Below are 14,920 nucleotides of genomic sequence, written 5' to 3' on the forward strand. Positions count from 1 at the left end.
CACGTGATACCTTTTAAGGGCTTTTGTTGTAGATAGATCGGAGAGTGCCACAGCTGTGATCTTGTCTCAAAGATCGTCTGTTATATCTCTTGAGTATACTTTGTCGAACATAGATTTTTTATATCTGTGCCATAAAAACACTTCATAATGAAAAGAAAGGTGTACTCTTCTTTTTAGTTGTGAAATGATAAATAGTAAAATACAAATATTATAAACAGCAGGTTTTGTCATTCTCATTGGTTAATTTATAACTGTCGGAAAACACTAGTTGTAATGCAATAAAGGGACTAGTCCATTAGCAATACATTTCATTTCCATTAAGTCACATTACTACATTAACCGTCAATGTTTACACATACATTTTTGACTGATTTATGTAAGTAATTCCAACTATAAAAATTGAGATAATTAATGTAACTAGGTACTATTAAAATGTGTCTCAAAAACTAAGAGTGTGTTTTTAATTAGGTCAGGGTCTAAAATAGCCACATCGAAGAAATTCGTCTAAAAAGCAATATTGCAATTGGCCATTTGCGCCTATTAAAGTAAGTGCACAATGCCAACAAATATCAAATAGCAATATTGCTTTTCAGGTGAATTGCATCAATGTGGTCTTTTAACCCCCCATGCACTCGATAATAAAGTAGAAGAAATTGAAAAGAATGACACTAAATTAAAAAAAAATCTTATTGTATTTTCTCAACGAAATACAAGAAGCAACAACAACATAGCTGACGAGGAGTGGGTGTAGTATTACATCTATGTCTACCCCTTTCAGGAATACAGGCGTGATGCTATGTTACGTATTTCGTCTTTTTATTTGAAGTACGAGTTTGACTATATAGTTTTATTGTGTTTTTGTTGTGCTGGACTGGGGGTAAATAAATAGATGATGGTTGACTGGGGGTTGATGAGGTTGGTAATCCACTTCACAACCCACACGACAGAAGAATAACACAAAAGGCGTTTAACTGCTATCTTTTCGGTTACGTCGAAACCGAAAGAGGGATTGTGTATTGTCTAACATGGTGGAGATATACAGACGATGAGCTTATCACCTATTACCATTCATCTCCATCTTAGGACTTCGTACCAAAAGTCGCTGCGAGTTGTCTTCTGATTATTTGTGGCTCTTATACCCCCTTGGGGATCACGACCATGAGTATATGAATGTAGCATTACATTAATGGAAGTTTTTCTTGTTCCAGAAATGGCTCGCATGGAAAAGTCCCCTCTCTTAGCCAATGGCTACAACGCGCCGCCCACGCACCTGGGACCTATGGGTTTCATGCACCAGCATGCTCTCATGTCTCCGGGTATGCCTCACCCTGGCGTGCCAAGACCTGACGGCTCCATCATCAAAGGGCAACCCATGCACAACATGGAGGCTCTTGCGAGGTAAGCAACTTAAAGGATATTGTAAAAACGAAATTGTAAAAACTACATATACAGGGTGTTAGTGACATCGTAACGAATACTTTGAGAGATGATCCAGACCATAATTATAAGTTGATATCAAGTGGAATTTTCCGTCGTAAAAGTATGGAACTGAAAATAATTAAAAAAAAAAACATAAAAAAATTCATGAATTTTCCACTTGATATTAACTCAGAATCGTGGTCTGTGTCATCCCTCTTAGTATTCGTTACGATGTCACTAACACCCTGTGTTATAAGAAGTGTACCTATTGTGTTAACAGCCACGTTCTTTTCGGTGTACTTAGCATATTGTCTATGCTACCAAGGAAAATATGACACTGGATTCTCTCTTGACATTCACCCCGAGAAAGAGTGAGAGAGTCGTAGTCACTCCTGTGCTCTGCCCGCTGGTAGCACTGACTGTCAACTACTCTGCTCTCTCTCTTACTAGTACATAAAATATTTTGACGTCATTAGCCTGTATAGGACCACACCTGTCAAATATACAAGAAAACCAATTAGTTGTATAATTATATACGTACAATCACGAATACTAATATATGTATACACTTTGCAACCATGTCACATTAATTTGTTTGTCAATTTAAACCGTAAGCCTCATTTAATGTCAAATATGATAGTGCGACAGGGTTCTAAAGTGGGTACATGATATTGCTCATGATTGTACTATATTTTTATTTAGAAGAGATTTGTACAGGTTATGTATGTATAAGTAGATACATGGCATAAGTCATTTATGTAAATTCGGCATAGCTTAATTAGGCAGGCTGGAAATTAGCATGTTAGCTGATAATCGATAATGAACTTAATTACGATGTTTTATTACAATACATTCTATGCTGCTTCTATGCTGGACTGGAAGTACAGTCACGATCATTAATATGTATACACTTTGGTACCATGTCACATTAACTTTTGTGACAAATTGAACTGTAAGTCTCACTAAATGTCAAATATGTAAGTGCGACATAGTCCTAAAGTGGGTACATTATATTGCTCATGACTGTACATAAAAAACATAGATTACAGTCAGCTAGGTGTTTATTTATATTCCCGGTCGTATGTGTCGGGTATGAGTTCACTAACACAGTTGCTAGTTGGCTCGGCCATTATAGACCATGATAGAGCTCATCACGGAGTCAGTTACTGTTTTAAGAGCTATCTGATAGGCCACAGGATTCAAGATATAGGAAAATGACAGGGAAATAGGCAGCCCGGTAGATCAATAGGGTAGTTTCCAAGTAGTCAAATCAGTTACTTTTTATTAAACATCAAAACACATTACTATGGAATTTGTATTAATGAGCAACCTGTGCCGTCGTAGAAAAACTTGTATTTACATTTTTCTGTATTAAAATTCATAAATAAATTATATACAACAAAGTTGTCACCTCTAGATCTATCTTTGTTTAGTATTAATCAGAATTTCATAATTTATGTGTGACCTAGGAAACTACCCAGTTGTCAGACTTGTAGAAAAACCTAGTTAGGCTATGATCTGACACCATACGCCTTAAACCAGCAACGGCCTCTGTGGTCCAGTGGTAGAGCGTTGGCCTCACGATCCGGAGGTCCCGGGTTCGAATCCCGGTGGGGATTCACTTTGTGATCCTTAGTTTGGTTAGGACATTACAGGCTGATCACCTGATTGTCCGAAAGTGAGATGATCCGTGCTTCCGAATTAAGTTCGGTGCAATATAGTGTATTTGATTTGATTTGATCGTTAAAAAATATTTTCATTTATGTGTGGTGGTAGCTTATCTATTAATAGGTTTTTACTTGTTATTATGATATACTTATGTATATAGTGTTAATAATACCGTAAGCTTCCCTAAAAAAATAAAAAAATAATGTGTGTTATGACAGGTAACCATCCCTTCTTATACAACTGAAAAATATTCACACAAATTCACTAATCATGCTAGCAACGCCATCTATGATCTCCGTGAAGTAATTCTAACACGGACGAACGGAACGAAGCTTTCCAATGTTGAGATTTTATACGAAAATTGTGGTGTGGAATAGGAAACAGGACAACATTTATAACCTATCTCGTCTGTTAAGCTATATAAAACGTTCAATAATTAGTACAACACCGGAAATTGGTAGTAATGTGTTACGGCTTCACTAACATCAAGTGAACTGGAATGTTTGTCGTACAACGTATCTGTGGCGATGCTCTAGACAAGACTATTTGTCATAACTTATGTCGTAAAAAGTAAGTTATTTCGGTTTTATTGATTGAAAAATAAACTAAGCATCAATTTTTATCGTAAAAGGATACCTTTACGGTAAGGCGCTACTGGTTGTTTATACAAATACAAATATACTTTATTGCACCAAAATAAAAAGAAATAATAACAAAAGTCTCTTAACTAGGTACATAGTTAGGTAGGTGGTTGATTATCCTAATGAATCGGTATTAGATTCCAATAAGCCATTTAAAAAACAGTAGGTAATGACTGTTTGTGGCATCTAAAATGAATAGCTTTACATACATAAACTCACGCCTATTTCCCACCGGGGTAAGCAGGACTATGGAATTTCATTTGCTTCGATCCTGACACACTTCTCTTGCTTTATACGCACGCCGGTTCAGAGTAGATCGTACTGAACCTTTTCTAAGGACATCTCTAATTTGGTCAATGTACGTTCTTCTAGGTCTTCCTCTGCCATCCCCACTACCAACCAATAAATAGCTTAATGAATACCTATAGAAATAATCTACGCCATTTAAAAAACATGGTATCTAACACTTATAATAATGTGTATGAAATATATCTATTTCTTACTTTCGAAAGGAAAATGTTTTCATAAACTTGTTTAACATTATTGAAGTTATAACTTAGATCATATTGTTTACATAGAAAAACCTTTTAAGATAATACAAACATGAAACAGGTAATTAAAATGTAGCTATGAATTGGGAAATACCTACTTACTTCTTTAAAGGTAGTCATAGGCACGTGTAAAGTTTTCACGTATCATAAGTACCATATCCCTTAGTCGTCATAATACATAATTATATTTAAGGTTTCTACTCACGAAGCCGTACACAATTCATTTTCGGTGTTACAATTTTGCAACTTTAGCAAATTATTAATTCATATATGAGTAATCTACTTATACTTATGAGTATAAGGACTAAAAAAAGCGAGTAATTGTAATAGATAATCGTGCTTCACATAAGAAGTGACTGAGGAGAAAACTAAATCTACTAAGATACCTACCTAACAAGACACTAAATGTGTAACGTACGTGTAACACACAACCACAGTCGCACCATCAACAAAATGTATGCAGCTGACACCGTGTTTTGTTGGTTGGATGTGAAATAGGGCCCTATCAAGACTTCCTAATAGTAGACAGAATATTATACATAAAATAGGGTAGTTTCCAACTAGTCAAATCAGTTACTTTTTAATAAACGTCAAAACACTAACTTACTATGGAATTTGTAAGAAAAAGCTACCTATGACGTCATAGAAAAACGTGATAAATTGTCATACTTATTACGACATTTTTCATTATTAAAATTCATAATAAAGAAAATGTTTTTTGTCACGTTTACATCTGTCTTTATTTATTAATCAGAATTTCATAATTCATCTTTGACCTAGGAAACTACCGAATTATCCAGTTATAAATGAAGTCATTCAAAATATTTATTTGTGTTTGTGTGGTAGAGTCATTTTTTATTCTAACAACAAATTGTCAAGGAAAGAGATGAACTTGAAGATTAAGCTTAGCTTAATAGAAAGAAAGAAAAAGAAAGCAAAAAATATTTATTATTAGAGCACGCCACATAGCAACAAAATAATGCTTAATACAAGGGTTGATGAAGTCGAACATTGGTCTTACAACCCACACGAGGGCAAACAAACAAACTGCTCAACAGTTTTGCGGGGTATTGCTAATTTGTATATTTAGTATTATTTATTAAATCATCACTAATTTAAGAGCCACGCTCTTGTCGGTGAAGCATCCTCCATGCTACTTTTTAGGGAAAAATAGAGCAGTGGCTTCACTTTTGCCTTCTGCCCCGCAGTACTCTATAACTGACGCGAATGGTATGGCGCCCAGAGTAGTCCATTTCAAAGCCGTACTAGGACTCCTGTCCTCCGCCTCTAAATAGTACTGACAGTTACTGTTGCCCTCTGACAGTATCCAGGTTACAGCCTCTGTGACTCGCCTCTACCATCCTGCATTGCCGTACCGATGGGATTTTGCCGATGGATGGAATTATTAAATAAATAATAAAAATAAATTAAAATGGTATAATTCAGTCAACTTGGCTACCAGCCGAGAGAGTTCTGACAATTTCAAGTGGCGAGGCGAGATTGCTCCACAGTCCAGACTCGTGTTAATAGAAACTTAAATCCAGTGATAAGTAGAGGTGTACCTTCACCTAACAGCATAAGCAACTAAACACCTTCAAACCCCTGAACAAAATAGGTACATAAAACATGAGTAACTGAACAAATCTTTAAACCATAAACGGCTTAGCGCATTAACAAGTCGAAAAAGAAACCTGTAAGCAGGTCAGAGGTGCAGGTTAAATGTCTCGGGGTAATCCAGTTAGAAAAGTACAAACAGCGGCCCTCACTTCCGCCCGAAGACCCACAATGCTCACTTGACTTACCCCACTGTCTTACCCTTACCCACTGCCTCACTGCGGGTAATGTGACAAGTGTGTCGTCACCCTAACCTAACTGCTACTCGATATATGAAGTCCACAATGTTCGATTATATACAATACAGTTATATTGGGCTAATAATGATCTTACTATTCTTACTTATTTATTTAACAGTTTGTCTATATTGTGCACAGGTTACAATATATAATATCTATGTCTTCTAGTTAGGATAGATTAAGTCACGATGGAACTGGAATGTACAATTACAAAAGTTTCTAAAACAATAAAGATTTAAAAAAAGAATATACTTCATACAAAAAATATTAACCAGATTAGGTTTTTTTTTCAGCAGAAAATTATATAGCTGTTCTTGTTACAAGAGTTGGTAACGTTTAAGTAAAATGTAATATACACTTTAAAGCTCTATTTTGATAAAAAAAATATCAGCAGTTTTTTAAACAGTGTCTGATTCCAAACATATACGTAAGTATGTAAGATATCAAAGGAATGCAAGCAGCTAGTGTGATATTACTTAAACAATTTGTAAAGTCAGAATCAGTAGGCGATTATGCATTTAATTAACAGTTTAATTATTTATTCAATCGCGTTCTACATTTACAGCTGTGAACAATTGTAATTGTAACTGTGCAGTTATAATTGTAATCGAATAAATGTCTGTTAAATATACAATGGGAATTACAAGTGCTTCTCTCGACAGCGAATAAAGAAAGTTTAATGAAAAACAAAGAGCTAAAGTAATCGAGAAACAATTTCAACGATCACGCATGAGTTGTCACGATACAAATATAAGCGATTGTTTTTAAAACATAATTAATTTCTTCGACCCCTCGCTCAGCCTAACGGAACATTTAATATTGAGTGCTCATAATTATTCCTTTTACATTCAAACCCTTTTTTCATTTACAAACTTTCTTCTTAAATACTTTTCTAAGAATTTTGTTGCCGATTTTGTCTATACTGAGCTTTGGAAGTTACAATAAAAGGATACGATCACAGACTTTTTCCACTTTCATTATAATTTTCCTCATTCTATACCCCTTTCTTCATTTTTCTTATTTTATTTTTCTTTGTCTGCAGATCTGGTATTTGGGAGAATTGTAGAGCAGCATACGAAGACATCGTAAAACATCTAGAAAGGTAAGCACACTTACCTACCAGTAGAATTATGAATCTACTAGAGCTTATCTACCAAACGTAGTGAAGATAAACAAAGTGAGCTGAGAGATGGTTGGTAACCATCCAATCGATCATTGTTTGGAGAGTGGGTTTAGATTTATCTGTAATTGGTTGACACTTCGATGCGTTATTTCCGGACTCACTTCTTCTGCTTTTTTTATTTTATTGTGCCTGCTTGTGATTTTTTGGTTCATTATTTCATAATCATCTTTCAATGATCATTTCAGTTACCTTCATTGTTTACCTATCCTGTTTAAAATAAATTGAAGTTATAACTGTGTAATTAAAGTAGATAAAAATCAAAGCGAGTTCATTTAAAACAAAACAAAAAGGCCGGTTAATTTAAGCGAGGCGCAGATATCACAGGGGTGTGAAATTAGAGGAGACAATTAGATCCGTGGATCGGGTGTATTTTTAACAAATGACTGGCCGGCGCAGCGCAGGCGCTTGCGGGGTGCGAACAATTCATCAAACTCATTCAGGGGCTAATCTCGATGCGAGGAAAAAGCGGCTCTCATGTAAATTGGGCCGATTCGAGGGCCAATCGTTGGGGGAAAGCGCTTTTCTTTTCTTGTTTAATGGATGGTGATTGATCGGTGGGTCGCTTTGAACGATACTCGCGGTTTTGACTCCGTTTTGAAGTGCTACGATTGAATGTTTCTATCGGGATTTAGATTGACGACCGTGGGTACATGAGCCCACTTATTTATGAATCACAATTTGAAATTACTTCACCTTTTCTTTTCGAGCACTTTATAAAAAATAGTTTCTACCTTTCCATCTTTATCAAACTAATTTTAGAAAACAAGCAATTCACATGTAAATTAAACCAACACAAAGCAATCAGAAATCCTACAACAATTTAATAAAGCTTATGGTCTTTAATGAACTTTCCACCGAATATTCCAGTGAAACAATTCAAAAATCCTAATTAATACCGTAGATTGTTTAACAAAATTGGTCGTGGGTTCGAGTATTCGAGTGTGGGGTAGAATTACAGTCAGACAGCGGCCCATGTACCGATGTGTCACTGTCAACCGATGGCCCGCCGCCCGCGTGCAGGATTAGAGCCTCCAAAGAAATTACCTCGTAATTCACTGGATCACAAAAAACTGGATAGAATTAAAAACAAAAACCCGTGTTTCGAAATTTTAAATAATCGTATAACTTTAAAACAATTACATTTGAATTTCGAATTGTAAAGCGTAAGTAGTACTAAAATTTCTTCCAATAATACGGAAATTTACTCATAGTCGGCTATTTTGTATGGCATTATAACGGGCCCCCTAGGCGAAGAAACACAGAAAACGCGAAGAAATCCTATCATGAGCTGATAATTGCGTCATGTTGACTACATTAGATTTATCTGCCGTAAGTAATAGGTCTTAGATAGCTGACTAGCAAGTGCACTAATCGAAATCATTAATCAGGTTGCCTATTGCCATCACATGTAACAGTTACCAGTATAAAGTCATATTGATGTCCTTGCAGCTTCCTCCACGTTATCTTGGTTCGCCTGGCCCGCGCATGCGCCAACCGGTTCTCAATGCTAACTCCAATTAATTGACAGGATTATCTCCGATTTAATACAATTTGTGCTGTTTGTTTTGCTCTCTGATGGTACTTGATCATGTTTCATTAATGCAGAATCGGATTGTTTAATTGATGTTTGCTTAGAATGCTCAATGGTTTTATTGTTTAATCCTTCGTAATTATGATCGTGAACGGGTCCAAATTTATATTTGCGATGAATTTACTCGGTGCAATCGGTTGCGATGGAACATGAAATGTTAGAGGCTTTACGCTAGATCAAGCAGACGAGTTGGCATTAGGCCAATCCTTAGCTGTATTAGCAATCAATAACACCACACAATAGTTATGATTCCGATTTCCATCAAATTGTCTGCTTTAACGTTTAAGAAACATTTTTTTTTATGTTTTAGATATAATCTTTATTTACATTCAGTTAATATCTTCAATCAAATTAAGGATTACCAAAAACGTATTTGACTTGGAACAGTGTAACAGAATACTGGAAGTAAGACATGTTTGCTCAACAAGAATAACCGTGCTTTTCCGTCTCAATACCAATCCTGAATGTTTAATAAAACAGTCACATATTAGCGGATACTAATCACTGGGATCAGTACAATGCATTGCTCTGTTCTGTCTCGTTTTCATCATTCTTAACCTACAGTGAAGTTAGGCGAGAACATTACGTACCTATCTGACACAGTGACGTCGTGTCACAGTGTCAATCCGGGCAGTAAATCAGCCGGTCTGAATTAGCAGTCAACAAATCGTCGGGATCAATGCATTCGTCCGGTTTAATTCCATTTCGGTTCGAATTAGCTACGATAAATCGGTGCCGGCGGGTTAAGCCGTGTCTGCGGGCCTGCACACATCGGTGTGACGGCGGTCGTTATTCATCCCGCGCCCCTTGCCGGGAAGATAGCTTTGTTTGTTGACCCTTCGCGTTTTAAAGCTTCCGATATTTGGGAAATTGTGGAAATTACAGAGAATCGGGGTCAGTAGTGAAGTATTTACGTTGATTGGTTGGTTGATCGGCTTTACCAAATGAGTCTTCTGCGCTAATCAATAACTAAGGGAAAAACAAACCGCATCACGTAAAATTCTCCAATTGCAAGTATGGGGACTGGAATATTTTTGAAGTCATCATCATAATAATTTTATTCGAGATTAAATAGAATTGTAAATAACGAACTAATAAATATAAATATTAAGATAGTGACAGATAAAATAACATAAAATCAATGTTCGATGAAATAATATCGAACTCGAAAAATCGGGATGTCGACATTGCGTGATTGAATTCTCCACCATTAATTTCAGTGAAGATCAAACGAAGACCGAGGGTGATATTTATCAAGGATATTGCGAATTATTTTAATCAAATCAAATTCCCTTCGTTGTAAACAAATGCTTTTGATTAATGAGACGCGCGACAGAGCCTCGCAGCCGTTGTGATAAAACACCAAGGAAAAGGCAAAATTAATGGTCATAAAATGAACTCTTGTATCCGTTAGATAAAGATGCTGAATGCTTTGAATCTTAAGTGATTTTTCTTCTTCCTGTTTGAATTATGATTCCGACGATCGCATCTGGTGACTGTACATTTATTTCCGAGCTTTTAGAATTAGCTGCGAGTTGGGAGTAGCGCCGGGCGATTAGTGCATAACTCCGAGCGAGGTTTGGAAGATATTTAGATTGTCATGGCGGGGATTCATTAATAATAACGAGTTTTGATTTTCAGTGAACTAATATGCAAAGGGCGTTGCGCAAAGGGTGCGCAGTCACGGCCCGGCATACCTTCCGAGTTTGTCACCGATGCGGTCGTACCGGAATTTTATGTAGCTCTTTGTACTTTGCCCTTTTATGGCCAACTATTCGGTTAGTTCTGTCGGTGAACTAAACTATTTATTTCATAAGCTTTGATGTTAAATCTGAAATAGCTATTTGGGAACCTACGACACTGTTCCCTGGAGAAACATGAACATATTCCGCGATAAAATTCAATCCGGGACTCTACATACGCAATACATTGCGAAAACAACACGATATATAAAATGTAGTGACATTAATATCGACTACCTCCTTCATAAAATGGGGGCATGATATTCGAAACCAAATGATACAAAGTTGGGAACCGAAGTGGGAGCGAGCGGGAGGACGGGAACATTGTCATAACGCAAGTTGCAGCGTCAGCCTATATTAATCTGGATCCGCCGCCTGACAGCACAAGTCAAATTTCTCATCAAAAATAAGAATTAATGACGAACAGCATTAATCATTGGCTGGCAAACGGCACGAGGTGTCCGTATCCCATTATTTTGCATTACTAATGATATGTACACACAGATAAGGGATGCTTTTGAGAAAAATACTTGCGTCATCTCCCTCTTGTTGCTTACGTCACTTGTTGGTTGTTTATCTATGAAGTAATGTATTTTTCAATATAACAGCAATACCTGCTTAATAAACTGTGTATTATTACTTATTTACATGCAAAAATCTAATCTACTATAATTTCCTGGATTACAAGCATATGCGCAGGTGATGATGTAACATTGTATAGTAATACTACTATATGTACTTATACCGAACTCTTCGCTTTGTTTGCTTACAGCATAATTCTGTTGACGCACTTTTCCAAGTGTATGTCGCCCTGGTTCTGTCCTCCTAACAGCTGGTTATGCTAATTGCAAATGTGATTTTATGCGTCGTCGCGTGCCGGGCGTGGTAGAGAACATTCATTATTCCATCCTTCGTTCACTGTCACTTCCAGAACCCTACTGGAATCCATCACAAATTTCAAGGATTACGCGACACGTAATATTGGCTACTGCAGTGTAGCTTTAGCTTTATATTTGTAAAGCTAAAGCTATAACGAATTACTCGTATATAAGTATATATGACTACACAGTCAGTACAAGAAACTATCGATACGCAATGTCTATAATCATTACCACTTAATATTTTATAATGCATAATATAAAAAGGTAAGAAAATAGCGCTACGTAATGTAATAGATACTTCCAGTAAAAGCAACAAGAGTATGGCCCATTACATTCTAGTGAAAGAAATTTATAAATATTCCGAATGAACTAAATATTTAATTATTGCATTAACCAAGTAGCTGGCTAGTTAATAATGTTCAATTTAGAAAAGAGAAAATAGACTTAAATGAAAACTCACGTATTGTTACCGGAGTGTGACGAGACAAGCAATCAATTAGCCGCCTTCACTCAATAATTTTTAATAAGTTTGCAACACTAATCACTTCCTCTCCTTACTACGGGACGATCTATTTCTAGTGTGGCCACACTGTCACTGACAGAAGATGTCACTTTTCCTTTAATTATGCTCCGGCCTCATTTCTTCGCGCCCTATTAGTACGCATCAATCAATGTTGCCAATACCTATTTTTTTACCCTCGAGTGTTTTTTCCCTTGGTCCGTTTTTGTTTACGAAGATTTTTTAAGTGGGGAATAATTTGATGAGGTCCGCCACCCGACTGTGTTGGATCCGAGCGATGCTCATTTGTCATCGTCTTGTCATTTCTGCGTTTCTTTCGAGCAGTTGAATCGCTAAAGTAATTATGTAAGTTTTTAGTTGATTTTTTTCCATTTGGTACTCTCCGTCGCGTCTTCGAATATTGATCAACTGATGTTTGCTTCAATCGATCGACTTGTAAATAAAGGTGTCTCGTGTAGATAATAATGATAATGATTGATTTGATTAAAATTAGTGAACATTTACATCTCGATTGAGTATCAGGTTTCAACTGTCAATAAAAAGCAAGATTGCTATACCACACTAATCAGACCTCCCTGAGTTCATGCTCGCATTACCATATATTCTAAAAATCAGACACAACTAACATAAACTTGCTATATCAGTCAATATTTTTTTCACAGAATTTACACATTTAACAAAAGTTAATCCATATCGCTATCCACAAAACTATGAATACGAAATGAACGTGTCAAGTACGCACCGACATCGAGATCGACGGGGTAAATCAAATATGTGAATCCGCAGATCAAAAGAATTCATTACAGTGTGTAAATCACAATTTGCATGTGGCGTTGGGCGACCATGAATATGCATCTCCTGAGTTTGAGCATCCCGTGGCGCGTTCAAACGTGTCAGTTACTAAACGCAACCTAGATAAAAATAGGAAATCTGCTTGAAGGAGGAAACTCAACTTTGAGCAACTTTAACCGGCCTACTAACAACATTACGACATTTATAGCCTAACCTTGTAAACTTCACTAGGTCACAAAGTAGAAGTTCCACTTTAAAATAGTAAGAAATTTAAAGGTGGTAAACTGTTATAGATAAACATTCCAATTAGTAACTAACAAGACGTGACCTTAATGGTCGTTCAAGTCGAATGGTGCGAGCAAACGAGCGCTTTGTCACCCGACATTGCTGACTGGGCATCAAACCGGACACTTGCCATTCCGTTCGCTTCCTGACCTTTTCCCGTTTTGTTATGCAAATCCCAGTTCCCGGGGGAATTACACAACGCGAATAAAAAGTATTCGACTGTTTACACGCTGAGTCCGCGTCGAGTGCGAGTCGACTGTGGCAGCGCATAAATCCACGGGCGCGTTACTGTTGCCTCCACGCAAACATTTGTCGGCGAATACGATTTTAAATTGCTTATTTTTATTGTCAGATTCCTTCATAATTCCATACGTTTCAACATTCACTGCTTTCCACTTACAGATTGCAGTCATAACTTTTATAAAAACTAGAAAATTACCTCAACAAGAAAAAGCTCGAGTCGCTTGAAACTGTTTTCAATAAATATTGAACCCCAAGCAGGGGTCATCAGACGAGTCAACCAGGGAATGGCTAAATAACCAACCCTAGCCGGCCACAAATCAAATGTTTTGATAGCACCGTGTATTAACGAGACAATTTGATTGCGGACGTATCCGCGGCAAATTGCTTCTAAATTATATTTTCTGTTTACTTTCTGCCAAACTCCCCGGTTCGATATGTGACGCGTGTATAACAGATGCTTGTTTTGTTACGTTAATTATCACATTTGTTTGCTTGTTCATTTTTAACTAGCGATATATATATTTTCGACATGTTCTATATGTATGGATCAGCTTTATTATGACGTGATCCTCAGGCTCAGCCTGTGTAAACTGGTTTAAGCCTAATCTCTACAATCAAACTGTCATTAAGTTTCACTATCGAACCTGTTAGTTTTAATTGATTATCTTGATATTAATTCTTCCTAATTAGATGTCGTTTAATTGCCATGGTTTAATGACAAACTGCCTGCAACACTCCCACATAGGAAACCTTCGGTTTCAACCGGCGAAAGTAAGATTTTATCTGATTTTTATCTGTGCAGCACTGGCATTAGCTATGTGCTAATTATAAATTATAGCTGTTACGTGTGTTGCGGTTACCTAATTATTTTCTACTGAACCATAGCTAACGGCATTCCTAGTCTTTTTGTAATTCTTTGTGTGCAAGAGTTTTCAACCGTCTACATAGCGACAGAATAACAAAGATGCTATCGTATATCGTTCTTACTGCACATGGAAAAGTCACGACTGAGGAGACTAATATAGATTGCAACACTGATAGTTCGGGAATATAATTTATTTATAGACTGACTCTAACTATTGAAATGTTATTTATTATACGTAAAAGGTGTTTGAACAATTCGATCGGATTAGTTCATTAAAAGCTTAGTCTTTGATTTATCAATAGGAAGGTGTTGGCTTTATCAATGGCGAGTACAAAACTATGATGGATGCGTCACACGGCCGACTCTGTTCGAGATAAATCGACACAGATATTGTGTCTCTCTCTCGATACTATCTGTAAAGAGACAGCCGTTTATATCAACTTGATGTACGTTTGTTCGTGTCTGTACCGCGATGAGAACTTTATAATGAAGTTTTAAAATTAAACCCGCACGAACTTCCAATGTAACAGCTTTTTTTCTTTATTTAAGTATTAATTCTTACTCGGTAGAGTGTTGTATCGGTTACCTACTTAGTCTGAGTTTAAACCTCACTGGAATTTCTTCACGTTATTGTATTTAGATCGCGGCTGTAAATAATGGTAACCTATGTAACCACGTTCAAATCT

General features: G+C 36.6%; 1 protein-coding gene across 5 annotated transcripts in view; it reads left to right on the forward strand.

Annotated features, from left to right (window-relative positions):
* LOC126368009 (dachshund homolog 2) overlaps positions 1-14,920 on the forward strand; it is a 159,727-nt gene that overhangs the window by 80,016 nt on the left and 64,791 nt on the right. For all 5 annotated transcript variants that reach the window (XM_050011846.1, XM_050011847.1, XM_050011849.1 and 2 more), the window contains 2 exons: positions 1,209-1,398; positions 7,175-7,234. In XM_050011846.1, the coding sequence (XP_049867803.1) occupies positions 1,209-1,398; positions 7,175-7,234 (250 nt within the window). The remainder of the gene's footprint in view (positions 1-1,208; positions 1,399-7,174; positions 7,235-14,920) is intronic.

Source organism: Pectinophora gossypiella, chromosome 7 (assembly GCF_024362695.1).
Source record: "Pectinophora gossypiella chromosome 7, ilPecGoss1.1, whole genome shotgun sequence".
Classification (NCBI taxonomy): domain Eukaryota; kingdom Metazoa; phylum Arthropoda; class Insecta; order Lepidoptera; family Gelechiidae; genus Pectinophora; species Pectinophora gossypiella.